The sequence below is a fragment of the Notechis scutatus genome, chromosome 1, assembly GCF_049901735.1.
Source record: "Notechis scutatus isolate UNSWTSFEM ecotype Mainland chromosome 1, rNotScu1.2, whole genome shotgun sequence".
In the NCBI taxonomy this organism is placed as follows: Eukaryota; Metazoa; Chordata; class Lepidosauria; order Squamata; family Elapidae; genus Notechis; species Notechis scutatus.
In genome coordinates this window covers 164,488,231-164,509,174 of record NC_142009.1, presented here as the reverse complement: position 1 = coordinate 164,509,174, position 20,944 = coordinate 164,488,231, and the positions used below count along the sequence as shown (strand labels likewise).

The window sequence follows — 20,944 nt, the reverse complement described above, 5'->3', positions numbered from 1 at the left end:
AAGAAGTAAGATGATTCAGCTAGAGTACTGTATGTCGGAGGACAATTTAGCTGATAATTTTACTAAAGCCCAAGGTGCCAGTAAGCACCAGGAGAGTTGTGAAAAATATGGGATAAGATTGTAAAGGTATTATATATTTATTTCACCCAAAAGGGGAGTATGTTAGGTATAACATTGATACCAAATATGGTTTGGGTGAATAAATATATAAAACTTAGATATCATGGTTTAAGTGCTTATCACTTTAAGCACAATGCAGCAGGCAATTAGCCGATTAAGGGTGCGGTTAGAAGTTACAATATAAGGAAGCATTAGAAGCTGGAAAGCTGACTGTCTGTTACTGGCTGTAACTGTTACTGTGTGCTGCTGCGACTAACTGTGATTACTGACTGTCTGTAACTGCTGTCTGTAACTGTAACTGTGTGCTGCTGCGACTAACTGTGTCTTGCTGCGACTAACTGAGATTACTGACTGTGAGTGCCTGTGACTGAACTGTTATTGTTTGCTACTGTTTGCTGATTACTGCGTAATTCTACTGAATATCCAGCGTTTGTTTCTCTGAAGAGTGAAACCGGAGGAGGAGAAGATATCTTTATCGGCTGATAAAGATATTGCAAGGACTCTTAAATTGGACTATACTAGTGAGTCTTACTGGATGGAAATATTGTGAATGACTTAATGGACTGAATGACAATGCTTAAACTCTAACTGGATTAAAAACTATTTAAACTACAAACAGTGTTTGTGTTTCAGTGTGTGTATACTCTGGGGCCCTTCCGCTCTCCTTTGGCTGCCTGGCTTGACTACTGCTGCAATACTCTGCTAGGGGTTAATTCCCAAAACCCTAACAAACCCAATATTGCAATATTAACAACTGTCCCAACTAACATTGGGATAGAAGCTGTTTTTCAGCTATTTGTCCTTGTTTTTATTATCCTGTTCTATCTGCCAGATGGTAATAGTCAAACAAAGGGTACCCAAGATGAGATGGATCTTTAAGAATGTTTTGAACTTTCTTAAGGCAGCGGGAACTATAAAGCTCTTTCAAAGAGGGGAGAGGGCAACCAATGATCCTCTGGAATGCTGTCCTATCTGCCACTGTCCAATTGGCAAATCATACACTGGTGCAGTAAGTTAAAATACTCTCAATGGTGCAGCGGTATAAGGTCACCAGCAGTTTTTCATTCAGTTGTTGTTTCCTGAGAAGTCTCAGGTAGTATGATCTCTGCTGGGCCCTGTTGACCAGTGCTGCAATGTGAGCACCCCAGGTCAAGTCCTCTTTTATGATAACACTCAGAAACTTAAAACTGGACACTTGCTCCACTCGGTCTCCATTGATAAGCAAGGGCTGGATGTCTGATCTATTCCTTCTATAGTCCACTATAAGCTCCTTGGTCTTATTGGTGTTAAGGACCAAATTATTGTCTCCACAGCACGAAAGCAACCGGTCCACCTCATTAAATGAGCTATTATAAGACACCCAGCCTTTGTGAATCATTATAAAGAAGCCTGAAACTGAAAAGCAAAATGATCAATCATTTTGCAAAAGCTGTTTACTACTTTTTTTAATTTGTAAATCAACAAGTCTAGTTAAACATGTTAGCAGTAACTTTATCCATATGATATTTTGCTTTGCCTGGTTTTAGAATATTTTACAACTAACTTTTGGTACGGTTGCCCCATGATCCCATTCAAGGTATCCATATGAAAAATAAGCTTTGTATGCATTTATGTACACTTACACAAAGTAGAGGAATTTTTTGCAGAAAATCAGGAGTGCATGACATGTTTGCAAGAACAGAGATTTTGGCTTTCATTTTACTTTTAATGAGTAATAAAAAACATGGATTCCAGTTAACCAAACAAATGGCTACATTTGTTTCAATTTATTAATGCAGTTCAACTGTAAACTCATCGAACTTTGGAATCATTTTTCAGAACCAAAGTGCTTTTAGGATATTTACTATGAATGTCAAAGTTGTAAAATAGGAAAGACAACCCTGCAATTTCAGTTTAGATTGATCTGAAATACACCGACATATTTAATTTTAAATGCTTTTAACGGATTCTCTTAAACAATCCAAAAGTTGAACTCATTTAATTTTCATTAAGTTTGGTGTATTAAGCCCTACATAGTAATGAAAACAGTATAGATTTATCTGATAATTAATGAAGTCCCAGAAGAATTAAATGTAATTTCCATTTACTCTCCCATGAGATAGTTTCTATTACACTGACAAGTTTAATTGGATACGAAATTCAGAAAATAGCTGCAGCTATTTAATAGTGCAATCCAAATAGAACAATCCATGGCTGGGTGGGAAATAGGACGAAACAGGAAACGTTTCCTTTTAGCTAATTCCAGACTTTTCAAGACAGTGTCTTTCCCTAAAAGATTTTTCTTTTTATTAAGTCTGTGTCTACTTGCTTTTTTAGACTTTAGTTTGTATACTGCCTACAATTACTAGGATGGGATATATAGGTTGATAGAAATCATCACCATCATCATCCCTCATAAAAGAGTTTATTGTGCTTTAAAATTAGTCTCTGGCATTTTTTCTTTTCCATTTTCACAAGTAAAAGGTTATTTTTTAAAAAATTAAGAAATTAATCAGGAGTCACACATGGTAAAAAGGTGACCATTAATAAAATCTTACTTAAATTTATTGCGGTCATTAACCAGCACAGGAGAATTAGTATTCAAATATTCAAAATTAAATTGACAATATCAGTTCATGAAGACAAAAAAGGTTGGCAATCTTCAATCAAAATAGGCTAAAAGGCTTACAAAGACATATACCACAAAAAGAAATTAAAATTAGCAATCTGGATCATATAAAGTTGGAATAGCTGCATAAAATGGTCTTCCGGAAGGGTCTTAAAATTTGGCTCTGCCAGGTGGCTTGGGGCCCTGATGGGGATGCTCTGTGCTAGAGGTGCTTGATAGGATACGAAAGAAAATTCCATTCCCATTATTGTCTGTCTCCTTAGCTTTTAGCCTCTATTTAATCCTTACTAATTTTAACTTTTTTGTTTATCTTTTTACCATTTTCAAGTAGCCCAGAGTTGCTCCAACAAATGAGATGGGTGGCATATTAAATGTAATAAATAAAATACAAATACTGTACAAATATGTACTGTATACTTATACCCATTTTTGTTTCCATTTTCACAAAGAAAAGGTTATTTTAAAAAATTAAGGAATTCACAAGGGGTCTTCTTCTCTACTTCCTCTTTTGCTGCTTTAGGTGCTAAGGGAGATACAAAGTTCTGGTTCTTGCTCTTCTGGCAGCCTCAACAATTGTTAATTGATGTTATTGTCGTGTGTCTAACAAGGAGTCACACATGGTAAAATCTGATAATAAAATCAATTATACAAAAAGAAACTACATGCCAATTTCACCAGTGATATGCTAGCAGAAATTCTTGATCAGTCTACCAGCAAGGACAGGCTAACAAGGGAATCCAGAAAAGACTAAAGAGAGAAGAATGAATTCCTATCACATTTAAACTCCCTTTAGACAAGATACTTAGACTAAGGGCAGCTGTAATTAATTTCCAACAAATATCCAGTGGGAAGTAGACGCAAAGAAACAAAAATCCTAAGAACTCCCCATCTGAAGGCAAGATTCACCAGCCTATCAATTTAGCTGGACTCATTTTGGCTGATTTAAGATTAGGGCTATTAAAATCTTCAAAATTGCTAAAGTAATCATGTCCATTTCCAGATGCTGGTCCCATCTGGTTTATACATGTGCAGACAGAACCCCTTTAATTCGCTTATTTAGGCTAGTATAACAGTCTTGGAATTTTTAACTTGGTTTGGCAATATCTGCATGACTGAGAAAAGGATTTATAGGAGGCACAACCACAGCTTTATTTGGAGTCACCCCAATCCCTTTTTGGAAAGAAGTAGGAGGAAGGAATTTCATTTCATTGTGCAACTGGTCCCCAGAAAACACCTTGCAATTTGAGGAAATTGGTTCCTTGAATTTCACTTCTAAAAATCCCATGAGAAAGGGCTTTAGAATTCCAAAGAATCAAGTTGCTTGCGCAAAACAAAACGAAGGTGTACTATGTTTGTATTCCTATCCAAGATTACACCTGCACCTAGTGTAAACTGATCAGATTCTGGAGGAGAAAGTTCTAGCCACTCTTGAGTCTCACCCATGAAAGTAAGGAATACCTCGGAAAGGCAGAAATCTGTTTTCAAACTAAATGCAGCAAGCAAAAAACAACTACAAAGAAAAATGAAGCCCAATAGGAAGATTGATGGCAACGTGTCATTCAGAAGATTAAAAAAAACCACGATGATTGTCCCTGCCATTGGAGTTGAACAATTGATTTCATATCCTCCCCCTGGAAGAAAACACATAGGCATCTGAAGTAGGATCTCCATCAAGTGTTCCAGTGACAGGAAGAAAAGTAGCTCAGACAGACAGAGGAGTCCACTAGGTACTTTGAAGAAACAAATTTGTATGGTGGTGATTATCTATGGAGATTCTCAGTCTTCCAGGTCTTGTTGTCCCAAAAGTGCTTTTCCAAAAGGCAAGCTTCTTGGATAAGAAGCGAAACGTTTTCAGGGAAAAACCAAGAAAGTTCAGCTGCCTTTTGGAAAAGCACTTTTGGGACATCCCAGAGTTGTGGATACTTCATTGCTGGAGTTAAAAAATTCCAGTAAAATCAGTTATACTATAGCAAGCTATACAGACGTGGTATTCAGCAGGTTCTGACCGGTTCTGGAGAACCGGTAGCGGAAATTTTGAGTAGTTCGGAGAACTGGCAAATGCCACCTCTTCCTGGAGATTATACAGTATCTTTCCCCTGCCACGCCCACCAAGCTATGCCCACAGAACCGGTAGTAAAAAAAAATGAATCCCACCACTGAAGCTATACTAGATGCAGCATTTAAGGGACCAACAATATTTTCATACCCTGAGCACAACTGCACAATTTTACTTAAAATTTCATAAAATAGCAAATATGGCAATATTTTGTAAGGTTTGATAATCTTGAAAATGCTCCATTTTTATTTTTTCAAATTGAGGCGATTGATATACAATTTGGCATTCTCCCGGACTTATAATGCTTATTGGAACAACAGACAAAAGCCAAGGGAGAACAAAAGACATCCTTTTCATTAATATTTTGGTATCATGTACTCCCTGAGGACAGATTAGTCCCCAATCTTCTGCCTTCAGGAATTTGAACATTTTAATTAGGGTTGCTTCTATATACACTCACCCAAGATTATACACATTTTTACAACACACAGGAATAATAAGCATCTCTCTTCTAATGACTGAAACATTCTTACATGCATTCCCAATGTTGAAGAGCATTTCTTTTCATGACTACAATATCCACAAAACAGCAAAAGAAAGCATACACTATAATGCAGTATCTCTGGAAAACAGAAGATGTAGACTATTATATGAACTTAATGGTTTAGAAATATCTTACTCTTCTATACTCTTACTCTATAGAGAAATAGAAAAATTGTTATATTACTGAGAAAAAAATATTCCAGGGGTTAGTTTACCTCAATAGAAGCAGTATGGAGTAAAGATTCCCCTTTATGGTTTCTCTTGGCTGATAAGTTTTTGGGAAATTTCTTGAGGAACATCTCCTTTTCAGCACAATTTCTAGACACTTTTGGAAGTTCTGGGTCACTGGCACATACAAAGTCTTCCAAATTCCTTAGTGGTGATGTGATTCCAGGCAATGGCAGAGATGGGGAAGAAGCTGCACAGTCCCTGAGGGGAAAGGCCGCCACAGAATTCCCAGGCAACTGCTCTGAGGCCTTTTTCAGCAATCGTGACTTCTGTTGGATAGTCCCCTTTTTCATTTTGTGACTCTTGGGCAAAGAAATGGGAGAGCCAGCAAACTGCCTGTCACACTTTAACTTTTTTGTTTCCTTTGACAAAGAAAGCCACTCTTCAGAAGTCAGATCTCCCACAAAAACATTAGGCATAAGAGAAAAGTTGCAATTGCTACTCTTCTCTTTAGGTTTCACAGGTCTAACATTGCTTGTGGAGAGTTCACCTGCATTCTCTGTAAGCTCTGTCCCGGTTATCAGCCTCAGCACTGGGGTATTTTTTGAGCCAGAACTGGGGATTGGATCTTTGCTTTCATTTAGGCCTACTTTATACCTTTCACTGGAGTTTTCCTGTTGGCCTCCGAACATATCCCCCTGTTTGCTGAAGTCTTTTAAAGTATTTTTTCTTAGCTTCTTCTTATATTTCTGCTGATGTGTTTGTTCCTCTCTGAAAGGCTTCTCATGAGGAGGTGAAGAAACAAAGTCATAGATGGAGGTTAAGTTACAAGACCCGCTGTCCTTGACTGATTCCTTCAGCTGCTCTAATTTCTTTGGGCTTGTCTTCAGGGTGAATTTCAGCTTCCTACTGTGAGGACTGAAACACATTTTGATTTGTTTCTTTTTAGTTTCTGCCTCTTCAACTTTCTTTCCCAAAGCAGACAAGTTATTTTCAGGATCTGACAAGGAAACAGAAGGGAGGAAAAATATTTAGTTTTATGTACACTATAACAATATTACCTCTTACTGGTGGTATTATTTGTATCTGCACTGTTTCACTTAAGGCTGCAGTCATGATGAAATGCTTTTTCCATTCCAAAAATCTGTCAGGCTTTTTGTACATAAACATTTTCTTCTAATTTCTCCAGTTTCCTATCATGTTTGAGTATAATATCTGATCAAAAATTCTACAAAAAAGTCAGAAGAGTTCCACATATATAGAGCGCTAGTTTCCATGCAAACTTATATCACAATTCAACACTATAGAGATGAGTATTATGGTTACAGTACAGTACAGTACATCCAGTTCTTCCTCCTCCTGAAAATTACTTTCAGATTTGCAGAAAACATGTTGCCATTATGTTAAACTAAGATTTGCCTCAAAACAAAGATCAAAGCAGCATAGAGTTGTTCAGTGGTAGAAACATTCTTTACCTACAGAGCAGGCCTAAAGAAAATATCTCGCTACACCTGTATAGCCATAGTCATCTGGTGAGCTGTAAAGACCACTGCTTTAACTGTGAATGCACCCATTAAGCATTTCAGTAGAGGACTCATATATAGAATGTGTTATACTATACTCTGTTCAGTTGTAACTCACCATATTATGCAATTCTTCCAGGGATATTCTGTAGCTTCCAGTATTTTATGCATCTCATATGCTGTCAGTCACTTCTTTCACTCAATTTGCCCAAAATTATAAATGCAATAGCCCCCATGATATCTACAATACTATGCACATCTGTCTCAATGTCACTTTTGAACATTCATAATACATGTTCTCTCTATCTAGTTTTAGGACTTGTGTGGAGAACAGATCACATCTTAGGTCTTCTTTGTGTAGAAATACTGAAAAGTCAAATGGATTTACAAACAATGCATCCATTGCTATAAATTATAGAAGTTCAAACACTATATAAAGTATCTTGCCTAATGCAAAACTTTCTTTAAAAAGTGAAAGACAAGGACATTATACTATGGAAAGTTTTAGTTACTTAGCATACTGGGACATGGTATGCAAATTGAAATATGCAATTATTTTAAAAATTTGAATCCATTGAGACTAACTGAATTTAACATTACTTACACCACTCTGCATTAAAATCCCAGTTATATATATTTTAGGATATTTTATTAACAAGTTAATCTATAACCAGAGGAATAAATGTATAAATATTCAATTTAAAAGAAAGATCAAAATCACTATAATCAAATTACAAAGGCCCTTGGCTTCTCTTAATGAATTTGTACTCAACAACTTTTATTAAAATCTTATTTTCTATTGTAGGTATTTTATTTTAATGGGTGAAAATCTCTGTGATTTGAGTCTCAACGGCAGTATGTGCAACTAAATTTGCAGAGTAAATTAATAGAACATAGGGCATCAAGTAGTAACTTTCATAACATCCTACATGAAATTTAATATATTAGACTTAATGCAAATGTCATATTTCTTGATAAAGCAAGTTGCAAGGATAAGTTATTAATATAGCCTAAGGCAATAATGACCAATTAATGTTGAAAAATTTCATTGGTACTTTTAGTTAGGCCTATGAAAGAACTGGCTGGAAGTTATGGGTAGAAAAAAACAGAAAAAGAACAAGATTGTTCTATCACTAGAAAAAGTTTAAGTAACCTTCCATTGTAGCAACACAATCTGTGAAGCCAGGTTGCCAACAAGCTTAGAAACAAACACTCTACAGGTGACATTTACTCCTCATATTATTTATTTACCCTCATCAAAATTACTGCAATTGCAAAATATTTACCTGGATATAAATATTCATATCCAGAAAATAGGAAGGGAGATGCTGTCAACTTTATTTTTAACTGCCTGTAATTGAAAGCAAATATTGTCATTCCCCAACAAAATGAACCAAATGCAGAGCCTGTATGTTAATGAATTAATATTACAGACAGTCCTCAACCACCAACTGATCACCTAGCCAACATACAAAGTTACAAGGGTTATTTCCAAGCTACTTACAACCTGTTTTTGAAATTCCAATGGCCACCCCAACACAGTTATGATTGCAATTTGGGTACTTGGCAATCAGCCCACATTTATCGCCACTTATGGTTCCTATGGTCATTATTTTTTTGCCTGAAACTAGCATTTACTTCCAGTTTCTGGCAAAAAATGCCTACTGGATAAAATGGGTTTGCTTAATAACTCCTGCAAAAAAGGTATAAAAGTTGACCATTGTTGTGTAGTGATCACCTTAACAATGACTTATGATCATAATTTTAGGCTCCATTACATGAACCTGTATATTAAATATATTAATAATACTGCATGATGCTATTCAAACACCATAATAATCTAGAGAAACTAGGCTGCAATTTTCCCCTTATCAAGGGGGAAAAAAGATTTTTTAAGGATAAACTTTGTGCTAATGGATTCAATTTTATTGCCTGAAGTGACAAATTACAGTATATTTAGTTATTAAGCTGTTGCACAATGCAAATGGAAAGAAGTTTTGAAGATTGAGGTCAAAATTTTTGTATCTATCTATTATAATGATACACATTTAGCTCCATAAAGTATTATATCAAGAAAGTATGGTTTGATCTGTCTCAGAAGAATCTTTTGGAGTTAGCTGTTCAGAAGCAGCCAAGAATATGGAATATTTATTTCTCGATGTCTTTGAATTAAGCCTTTTTGGAATACATGCTTAAAACCAAAGCTCAAGGTCCAGGATGATTTATTTTATTTATTTATTTATTTGATTTGCCAATTGTTTACAAGATAATAAGTATAAATGTATACATAGTTGTGAATACATGAAATGGGTACATATAAGAAAAATAAAAGAATAAGAGAAACAATAGGACAGGGACGGTAGGCACGTTGGTGCGCTTATGCACGCCCCTACAGGCCTCTTAGGAAAGGGGTGAGGTCAATAGTAGACAGTCTAAGGTTAAAGTTTTTGGGGTTTGGGGAAGAAACTACAGAGTCGGGTAGAGTATTCCAGACATTGACCACTCTATTGCTGAAGTCGTATTTCCTGCAATCAAGTAATTAATAGAAAATGAGAGGCTCTACTTTTTTTCCAAACATGATTTCCATCAAGTTTTTGTTACTGCCCCACATTCTGTTCTTCTTAGCCTCTTATCATACAACACTGTGTTCTCTGTCCTCTCCAGATCTATTATTTACCTTGTAGCTCTTATTGCACTAACTGGCATGAGCTGGATGATGAAAAATAGTCAGAGAAAACAACACAGGTAATCATAATGGAGTCTCCCCATTGTGGGTGAATGTTAGGGGGGGTGTTAAGTGATCTGCTTCACTTGTGTCCCTATCTCTGTTTTCTATGTATTCGTTAAATGTTAAGTGGAATATGGGATGCCTCAGGGGTGGGGGAGACCCTAATGCAGACACAACTCTCTCTAGCCTCCCAATGCCTCCCCTCCCCTCACTGAGAAACCAATCCCATGCTCTACTTCCCATCCTTTTGGATCCTAATGCTTTGGGCCTTGTACCCACCCCTGCCACTGATTGTTAATTTACCTTTCAGACATTCTCCAAAACTCAAGTTGAACAAAAAGAGGAACAGGCCGTTCCATTGCTGGGCCACATGACAGAATTCCACAAGCGTATTGCAGCTATCACCGGGGAAATGAAGGCTACCGCTAGCAAGAAGAAATCCTGGTGGCTTTTCTTCCCTGCCTAGTCACTAGCCTTCCCTCTCCCAACATTAGAAGCCAAATGATAATATGCTAATGGTAGGAGAGGGAAGGCTAGGGCTAGCAAGGAAAGGAAAGCCAAAAGAGCTTCTTACGGCTGTGAAAGCTAAGGGAGGAAAGGCTAGCGACTATCGAGAAAAGAAAAAACAAGAGCTTTGCCAATGCCTCTTGTGGAATTCTGACACGAGTCCCCAAAATGAGGCAGACTGTCCTAATCATTGCTAAGCAACCTATCGTAAATCAAGGACTCCCTATATTCCAAAATGCACTTTGGACTCAAAAAACTGCATTCACCATTTTATTCTAGACACAAATCAAACAATATATTTGAACATATACCTATTTCCATAATATTTAGTCTGCTTTACCTAAGCAGCATGTTTTTTCTATGAAAGTTAGCTCTTGAAAAATAAGTTTTACTAAATATAATAACAATTTTTTGAACAATTGTTGGTAATCATGATCATGATCAATATGACAACATTAGCACAGGATTTACAGATAGTCCTGGACTTACAACTGGTCATTTAATGACCACAGTCAAGATGATCTTGGAACAGGTGCTTTAATTCTGGCCTTTGTAAAACATCATGATGGGGACTCCCCTAGTCACATAACCTTTCGGCACTTGGCAATCTGTTCATATTTATGACTAGTTGCCAAGTGCCCAGTGATTACGATTGCCATATGCAATCTTCTGATAGCTTATGAGCCACGGTGGCGCAGTGGTTAGTGTGCAGTACTACAGGCTACTTCTGCTGATTGCCAGCTGCCTGCAATTTGGCAGTTCAAGTCTCACCAGGCTCAACATTGACTCAGCCTTCCATCCTTCTTCTTTTTTTGTAATAAACTTTATTAAAAGTTACCGTTAAAATATACAAACAACACACACACAGATTGGGAAAGGAAAGAAAAACAAAAAAGGGTAAACAATTAAAAATGATTACATCATCAACAGTTTGTGGTTTCTTATCTCATTATTTTGTGCCATATTTGCAATTAATCTTTAGTGCAAATATCTAATTACTAGTCACTCCTCATTTACAATTTATTATTATTATAATTATATGGTCTATCTTCGGTCTATCCACTCATACCAACAGTTCCAACTCATATAGTACTCTGATAGTTCTTTATTTTTAGTGCTAGAGTTAGTTTATCAATTTCTGCACAGCTTGATATTTTCTGAATAATCATTTCCTCTGGTGGAGTATAGGATTGTTTCCAGCATTGTGCGAAGGCCAATCTAGCTGCCGTCAATATATGTAGTATTATATATTTAACTTTTTTGGGGAATTGTCTGTTGAGAATCCCTAATAGGAAGAATTCTAGTTTAAGTTCAATCTGCTCAATCGTAATTTCCTCCATCCATTTTTTTTATTCTCAGCCAATATCTTTGAGATTCTGTACACGACCACCACATATGGTAAAATGTTCCTTCTTTCTTTTTACACTTCCAGCATTTAGGACTCATGCTGGGAAACATCTTCGCTAATCTAGAAGGGGGTAGGTGCCATCTATAAAACATTTTGTAAGCATTTTCTTTATATGATGCCGATTTTGTAATTTTATTGTTTCTGTTCCAGATCTTCTCCCATTCTGATAAAGTAATGCTATGGCTATATTACTACTCCAAGCTATCATATTACCTTTAACTATTTCTTCCTCTAATTCTATCTCTAATAAATAGTTATAAAATGTTGTTATTTTTTTTTATCTGGGCCTAATAAAATTTTATCTAATTGCTGTGGTTTATTATAGATTCCGAAATCTTTCATGTCCTGTCTATATCTATTCTGGACTTGAAGATATGCCCACCAGTCAATTCGTAACCCTTGTTCCTGAAGGTCTTGCCATAATTTCAAATTTCCTTGTATATCCAATGAATCTCTATGCTTTAACATCTTATTAATATCCAAGTGGTTCAGGTGAATTATCGCCTCCATTGTTGAGAGCCAGATAGGGATCTTTAAATAATGTTTTTCCTTATTTTATTCCAATTGGCCAATAGAGAATCTCTAATGAAATGTCTATGAAAATATCTTTGTTTGGTTTCCAACCTAAGGAATTAACAAGGGGTCTTCTTCTCTACTTCCTCTTTTACTGCTTCAGGTGGGCATCCTTCTTATGTAGGTAAAATGAGGACCCAGATTGCTGGGGGCTGACTTAGAGATTGCTGGGGGCTATGCTGACTTAGAGAGGGCTGTAAAACACTTTAAAGTGGTATATAAGTCTAAGAGCTATTGCTATTATCCCAAAAGTCAATGTGGAAGCCAACAGGAAAGGTTGCAAGCAAAAGGATGTTGGATTTGAGGTCTGTTTCCCCAGTGCACCAAGGGATTTTCCCTCACCTCTGTACAGGGAGGGGAAATCCTTCCACACATTAGAGGAACAACCCCAAATCTGGCAAAAATGCCAATGAACACCAACATTCTGAGCCTTTCAGAATGCTGGTGTTTATTAGGTTTTTCCCATCTCTAGGGGTCAAAATCCTACTGAATGCCAGTGTTTCTGCCACTTCAGAAAGGAAATGTTAACAAATATCAGACCAGTAAGATTCTAGTTAGATAAAATAAGATGAAAATATAAAATTTGTTATTTACCTATATGTACAATAACACATATTAAAATGAAATTCTGATGCCTCGCTCTCAAAAGAAGGAATGCCATCCACTGAATGTCACCATCCGAAGGATAACAATAATAACAGCAGCAGCACCAAAAATGTCAAGTTATACAAAAATGACACCAAAATGTAATTACAGTCCATTTTAAATGTATAGTGGAAAAGAGTCTTGAAAGATGGTTTTGTTCTTTCAAGCTACATAATTTCAGGTTTTAAAAAGTATTATTTCATTTACCTGAGAAGTTCTTGTCCTGCAAAGTTTGCAATTTGCTGTAGAGTTTGATGATGAGGTCTAGTTTGCTGTTTATTTTCACATATTGTTTCATGATCGGTACCTGACATATTGGGCAAGCTGTGCCTACACAAGTTCTGAAAAATATAAACATGGTTTCATGAGAAAAACTACATCTGGATAACAAACAATAATTTCTAACACATGGTTAAATAAGTCTTTATCTTAGAAATTAAAATACATAAGAACAAGACAATTGTTTATAATGCACTTAAAATGGTGAAGTTTTCACTGATAGCTTATATAAGTTAATAGTTTGATACAAAATCTATGTTCATACGTCACACCAAAGTGTAATTTAGAACAAAATGCACAAGTAAGAAAAATTACAGAGAGAAGGACAGTGGCATTAACTTTTGCATGCTCCCTCTTTCTGGATTATAAATTTTACCTTTCTGGTGTTGCCAGGATTAACTGAGGCTATGCATAACCAAAAATTTCAAAAAAGCTAGCTTCATACTTGCTTATGTTTATATGAATCAGTTTATTTACTTAACCGGTTTGCTTAGAGAATGATCTCTTTACAGTCATCTTTTTAATTGCTCTGATATTTATATCATATATTTAAAAACACTATTTTAAAAGGAAAGAGAGAGGAAAAATATTACAAATATTACATGAAAAGGTTTACAAAATAATATAAGATAAAATTAAAATACATTACAACTATTTCAACCGAACAAGTAATTATACTTGTCTAATTTAATCTGGGAAATCCACTCCAAATGAAACTTACATGTAGTAGAACCAGCATCATATGCAATATGAAGTACTATTTCTAAAGACATGCAAAAAATAATCCAAGTCGTCATTTAGATAAGCAGGCACAATAGGGAATATACATTGAAAGCAACGTGACAAAAAAGGGTCAGGCATAAGAGATTGCTTGGGGTTGTTTTTCCTCCCAACCTTCCCCCAGTTTCACAGAGCAGAGACTGGAGAGGAAGACATTACAAGACAGTAAACAGGGACAGAATAAGTAATATACTTGACTGTTTGCATAATGTACTTCAACATTCCAATCCAGAATGTGCTAAGGACTGGCAACACAGACCTTTGATACGTATTTCCATTGTGTGCCTATTTATTCTCTTATAATTCCTTAACAACAGGCAAAGGATAACGTATATTGATTGTAATGCCAGATGACTGAGGTATGCTGCAAAGGTTGAAAATGCAGCATTAGTTATAGTTATTTTTTTAGCACTGTCATAACTTTGAAGGTTCGCTGAACGAGGAATAGGTAAGCAAAGACTACTTGTAGTTTGTATATATAGGTTCTGAGTATTTCTAGAATATTATACTGATAGGATGATGTGTGTGTTTGTGTGGAGTGGAAGGCATTTAAATGCATAATAAATATGTCAAACCTAACAGAGACTTAAACAATTTAATCTTTATTTCATCTACAATGATAAAAAGGAAAAAAAAACATTACAACAAATAAGTGCTTTCTTGAGACAGACATGTATGGTTACATAAGATATAATCATACTAGCAGCCACAAATAGAAAGCAATAACATATATTTACTTCAGACTAAAAATATGATCAAAATAGGCAAGCTTGGGAAAAGCTATATAACAATTTTTATTTATTTTTCACATTTTTTAACTATTCATCTCCCATAAAGTTATGTCATGACTCACAGACAGAAGACATGATCACAAGTTGCTAGGTTCACAGGTTTCTTCAGAATTTTAGTACTGTCAAGAAGAGAATAAATGGAATTGAGTTATTTTTGTCCTAAATATTAGAATGGACACATTTTCATTGCATCCCCAAGATAAATAATATCAAGATAAATAAGCTAGGTAAACACTGTTTTCCCCTACATTAACATAAAAAACTGGATACTACGAAAAAAATGTGTTCATCTTTTGTACTCAAATAATATTTCTCTAGGCAGCTGTCTCTTGGGACAAGTTTTACCTGTCAAGAATTCCACCTCCAATACAGAAAAACATGGCTAGCAATGTGGTGTCAAGGACAGGCTGCAAATACATGGGTGTGTTTTTAGAATCTGGAGGACAGTTTAAGCTTCCCTCTAAAGCAGATGCATGTAGGTTTACAGTAATTAAAGCTTTGTTTGATTGCATCAAGGCTCATCAAATTCATTATATTTCTCAATTGTTTGAAAAAGATCAGGGATCCTAATCTTTTTAGCATGGGAGCACATCTAAAATTTTGAAATCATGCTATGGAAGAGGTGGGATTCAGCTAGGTCAGACAGATTTGGGGGAACCAGTCGTTACAATTCTGCAGAGTTTGGCAAACCGGCTAATCCCACCACTGGCTGGCCCCACCCTCGCCTGTTTTTTGGGCCATTTTCGGCTGTTTTTCAGGCAAAAAATGCCCCCAAAAGTCAAAAAATGGCTGTTTTGCCCATTTTCAGGCCTTTTTTCTGGCAGTTTTCAGCCATTTTTTAGGCAAAAAGGGTCCAAAAAAATGGCTGTTTGGGGGCTGTTTTTCAGCCCATTTTTCAGCCATTTTCAGGCTGTTTTCGGGCAAAAAGCAGCCGGGAAGGAAGGAAGGAAGGGAGGGAGGGAGGGAGGGAGATGGAAAGGAGAAGGAAGAAGGGAAAGAAGGGAGGAAGGAGAGAAGGGAGGCAGGGGTTAATCCAGCTTTAGCTTAGTTTCTTTCATAATTGCCTGCACAGAAGGTATTGTCAATCCTTCTCCTTCTGTTATTTATTTATTATTTTGGGGGTGCAAACAGGCTTTAATTGTAAATAGCTTCTGAGGAGTCAATGGGATTTATTGCCTCTGCCACCTCAGGTGTGAAATGCTGACTGTTATGACACAATATATTGCTTTTTAATAAGCTCAGCCTCCAATGTCTTACTTTCCTTGGAGATGGGATCAGAATGCTTTGCTGGTCTCTTCCCATCCTTTCACTCAGGGGAGGGAGCATTTGCACCAGGAAATAGGGTTGGTTAACCCTTTCATTTCTGGAGGTGTTGCGTATAGGCCCAAGGCCTGGGGAAAGGGAGAGTGGCCGGGAGGCGGGGTTGGGTGTGATGAGTGACGTCGAGCTGGCCACACCCACCCAGTCACATGACCACCCAACCACACTTACCCAGCCAGTCATTAGTGTAGAGAACTGGTTGTTAAATTATTTGAATCCCACCACTGTGCTATGGACTCCCTCATCCAATTGCTACACAAAACATCCATTTGGTAGCGGCAAAGCAGATAAATTGTTTGCTGCTACTCCTTTTAACCTCCCACCACTATTGAGCAGATGGGCACATTGTCACCACCACCTCCAGCCCTTTTTCTTTAATAAACAATACCTTGTTATTTTTAACGAAGTATTGCTTATTTTTCAAAACCCCTCAAGGGAATATACAGAATTTAGAAGCACTGCTGAAAATAAAGATTGGTGCACTGCAGCATATTGGCTTCCTAATTATTAATTAAAAGAATTTGATAAATAAAATTGGGTGAGGCACAGAGCTGAATAGAAACAGAGGAGTCCACAAAATTCATACTAAAGACCCAGAAAATAAAGAATCTTATATCTGCGTTTTCACAATCAATAATTAATTACAGCATTGTTCAAGTTATTTCTCATGGTATTTCTTTTGGTAAATTTCAACAGTGTTATACAAATATCATAGGGTCTTCTGCACAGAGGGAGGTAGACATTAATAGGATGATTACTTCCCTAGCTGCTACTTATTCCAGTGTCTTATAGCATGAGCGAAAACTGAAACGAAGCTGTCTTTATATGTGCTGATAAGAAGCTACAGGCTATTTTTGCATGTCTGTTTCTGGAAGAGATGGGTTGAAACCAAAATATCAAGATCCATGGACATTCAGGGCAACTTCGATAACAAGGTTTTAATGGCATGCTACCTTCAACTGTGCAAACCAGTGTTGAAACCCTTTATTTATTCTACAATATTAGTGTGATTTTGCCACTGAGATATCAGAACCCAAACACAAATGAAATAGAGTATACTATCTAAAGTAACGTTCCTTGCCCAAGTCAATCTTTATAACCTGGCAGCCTAGTTGTTGAGACTGCAATTCCTAATTCATTTGACCCATTCTACATTGAGGAAGAATAACCAGTGCCAACAACGTAATTAACTGTTATCTAGGAAATCTGTAAGATAGGGAATCACAACACTGTACACTCTTCCAAAGAAAACAATCCTCTGAATATAAGTGGAAATGTCTATATTTAAGGAATTCCCTATCTTATGGAATAGCACTCAATTATAGTAATCCCATCTACAATTGCAAACTCCCATTTCAAGGAGAACCACATCTAAAAGTAAAAATTAAAATAATTTTGCTTGCAAAATTTGAGAGCTAATCTGGTGTGGTGGCTGAGACATTGGGCTAGAAACAGGGGAGAGAGCATGACTTCTACTTCATTTTATGCTTGGGCTCAAGGGAGGAGACAAGGGCAAAGCACTTCTAAAAACCCCTGCCATGAAAACTGCAAGGGCTTGTACACGCTTGAAAAACAAACAAAAAGCAAATGAACAAAAACATCCCTCACTAATGGTCAGATATATTCTCTGCCATATGATTTTGTTAAAAATGCCACTTGCCGAACATTTTATATGGATCCAGAAAAGGCTGGAGTAGATCAATATATATGATGCTATCTCAAATCATTAATTTCCCTAGCTTTTTCTTATTGACAAGTTTTACGCAACTCACCCCTTTCCTAAGAGGTCTTGTAGGGGGCGTGCATAAGCTTGCCTACCGTCCCTGTCCTATTGTTTCTTTTTTTATTTTATTTTATTTTATTTATTTATTTATTTGATTTGCCAATTGTTTACAAGATAATAAGTATAAATGTATACATAGTTGTGAATACATGAAATGGGTACATATAAGAAAAATAAAAGAATAAGAGAAACAATAGGACTAACGTCCCTGTCCTATTGTTTCTTTTATTTTTTATTTTATTTTCCTTATATGTATCCATGTATTCATAACTATGCTTTTATTTATACCTATTATCTTGTAAGCAATTGACAAAAATAAATAAATAAATAAAAATAACTCATTAAACTGGGCGGGGGGGGAGGTGGGTCTCCAACCACGGGAGTTGAAGTCCACCAGTCTTAAAGTTTGTTTATTTATGTTATTTGTTTGTTTAATTTGTCAAGCATGCCCTTGATAATATATATAAGTACAAACATAATTATTAAAACATGAAATAGATATGAATAAAAGGGAACATTAAGACAGGAGCGGTAGGCACGCTGGTGCGCTTATGCGCAAGTTGCCAAGGTTGGAACCCCCTGCACTAAACAATGTGGTCTGTTGGATCAGTTCTGGACTGGAAGCATCCGCAGGACCACTGATAACAGCAAAGATGACTTAATTTCCAAATCCCTTTTCCCCATCCAAAGCCTCTGCGCCATCCCTTCCGCCCTCCTTTTGCTTAGGCATAACCGGTTACCAAAGGGAGCACTTCAGGCATTCGCCCAAGCTTCTCAAAGCCAGCCGCGTTTCTTTCCACGGGCTTCCGGACTGCGGTTGCTGCTCCTGCGCCATGTGGCCGGCGGGTTCATTACCGGAACGGCTCCGAAATATACGGGGTCGCATAATTCTTCCCTTCCCGCTAAATACAGGCCAGAAGGCAAACAAACCCAGCCCCGAAGAATCGGTTCAAACTGCGCGCTTTGCGATTTATGCAACATGCGCATGTCAGTTGCCGAGGGCGCATGCGTGAGGTTGTAAGCGAGGGCTGAGATTCGGTAGCCGGCTTTCATAGCCCCGCTTGAAACTTCGTTTAATTGGCCCCTGCAAATAATAGGGGCGGGGGAAACCTCGGTGATTTCATCCTTATGGAATTCTAATCCCCGCTTAGTTAACGGAAGAAAGAGTCAAGGACTCGCGTGAAGTAACTCTATGATGCATTAGGCACGAAGCATTTCGAACAAGCCTTCAGCATCGCGGCGAAAAGCCCGACGAGGGGAAAGTTTCCGGGTCTGAGGAAAATTTTGCGTGTATGCGCATGCGTATGCCGCTACCGTCTCGCGCCTCTGATTGATCGTTTCGTTCGCTGGGTGGAACTTTTGATACGAGCTCTGCGATCTTTTGCCCCCTGTTCACATAGAGGTTTCTCGGGAAGGAGGTTTGTTAAATGAAGTGAACACGTACGCCAATTTGGCAGCTTTAAGACTTGTGGACTTCAACTCCCAGAATTCCTGAGCTAACATGACTGGAGGAGGAATTCTGGGAGTTGAAGTCCATAAGTCTTAAAGCTGTCTTGCAAACATGTGGCTGTTTTTTCCCGTATAATTTCGTTTGTTGTTTTGAAGCTGAGTGTAGCAGTAGTAACATATTTTAACAGATTAACAGAGTTGGAAAGGATCTTTTAGGTCATCTAGTCCAACCCCCTGCCCAAGCAGAAGACCCTACACCATTTATTTATTTATTTATTTGATTTGTCAATTGCTTACGAGATAATAGATATAAGTATAAACATGAGTAAGAATACAGGAAATAGGTACAAATAAATGGGGACAATAGGACAGGGACGGTAGGCACAATGGTGCACTTATGCATGCCTCTTACAGACCTCTTAGGAATGGGGTGAGGTCAATAGTGGTTAGTTTGAGGTTAAAGGAATGGGGGTTTGAGGAAGTAACAACAGAGTCAGGTAGTGCATTCCAGGCATTGACCACTCTGTTGCTGAAGTCGTACTTTCTGCAATTGAGGTTGAAGCGGTTTACATTGAGTTTGTATCTGTTGTGTGCTCTTGTATTGTTGTGGTTGAAGCTGAAGTAGTCATTGACTGGTAGAACATTGTAGCAGATAATTTTGTGTGCTACATTTCTGACAGGTGACAGTATTTTAAAATATTCCTTTTTGTTACACCATTGTACTCAGTGGTAGGATTGAAATTTTTTTACTACTGGTTCTGTGGGCGTGGCTTGGTGGGCATGGCAGGGGAAGGATACTGCAATATCTCCATTTCCTCCCCACTCCTGGAGGAAGGTTACTTCAAAATCCCATTCCCTCCCCACCCCACTAACCTGCTTTCCAGCTCCGTTCTCCTGTGTAGGGCAACAAAATAAGACCCAGCCGATCAGCTTGGATTCCGGAGGCAGAGAATAGATGAGGGCAGGGCCAGTCAGAGGTGGTATTTGCCACTTCTCCGAACTACTCAAAATTTCCACTACCAGTTCTCCAGAACTGGTCAGAACTTGCTGAATACCACCTCTGATTGTACTGTACTGCTTGTAAGCACTTTGGAAACTGTTCTGCTTCTTTTTAAGTACTCTGCTATACTTTGCTGTGCAGTACTTTTCAGTATTGTGTTTGTAAGTACAGTTCTTTGCATAGATGAAGTTTCTTTGCATTTGTTTTGAAACTACTTGTAGAAATGTTAGCCAGCATCTACACAAAGCATTCTATAATGTTGTGTGCTGTATCTCTTCTCTAAACTTTTGATTTTCAAGTTTGCAAGCTGTTTATGAGTTTCTGGATTTGGCTTGGAGAGATTTGCACTGATCAGGGCAGCTTTTTGAAAAGAGGTTTTAAATCTAAATTGCCTCCAGAAGTTGTGGATGGCCCCATCACTGGAGGCTTTTAAGAAGAGACTGGATAGGCATTTATTAGAAATACTCTTGTGAGAGCAGTGGGTTAGACTAGATGACCTCAAGGTCCCTTCCATCTGTGTTACTATTGCAAGCCAAGAGTTCTGTAAATCTCCCCGATGCCTGTCTGGAGACTCTTAAGCTACTGGTAATTAGTGGCAGGTATTTTTTTAAAAAAAGCAACTGCAATAGGAGAGTACTGTAAATTACTGGCCCACCTCCTCTG

At 37.4% G+C, this 20,944-nt stretch overlaps 1 protein-coding gene across 1 annotated transcript in view; it reads right to left on the bottom strand.

Moving 5' to 3' along the window:
• The window catches only part of BARD1 (BRCA1 associated RING domain 1), a 39,255-nt gene extending 20,145 nt beyond the window's left edge, over positions 1-19,110 (bottom strand). Inside the window, exons 1-4 of the mRNA XM_026673155.2 lie at positions 18,573-19,110; positions 14,792-14,848; positions 13,087-13,220; positions 5,543-6,495 (exon numbers count right to left, since the gene is read on the bottom strand). Coding sequence (XP_026528940.2) covers positions 5,543-6,495; positions 13,087-13,220; positions 14,792-14,848; positions 18,573-18,718 — 1,290 coding nt within the window. The 5' untranslated portion in view covers positions 18,719-19,110. The remainder of the gene's footprint in view (positions 1-5,542; positions 6,496-13,086; positions 13,221-14,791; positions 14,849-18,572) is intronic.
• Between the last annotated feature and the right edge of the window lie 1,834 nt (positions 19,111-20,944).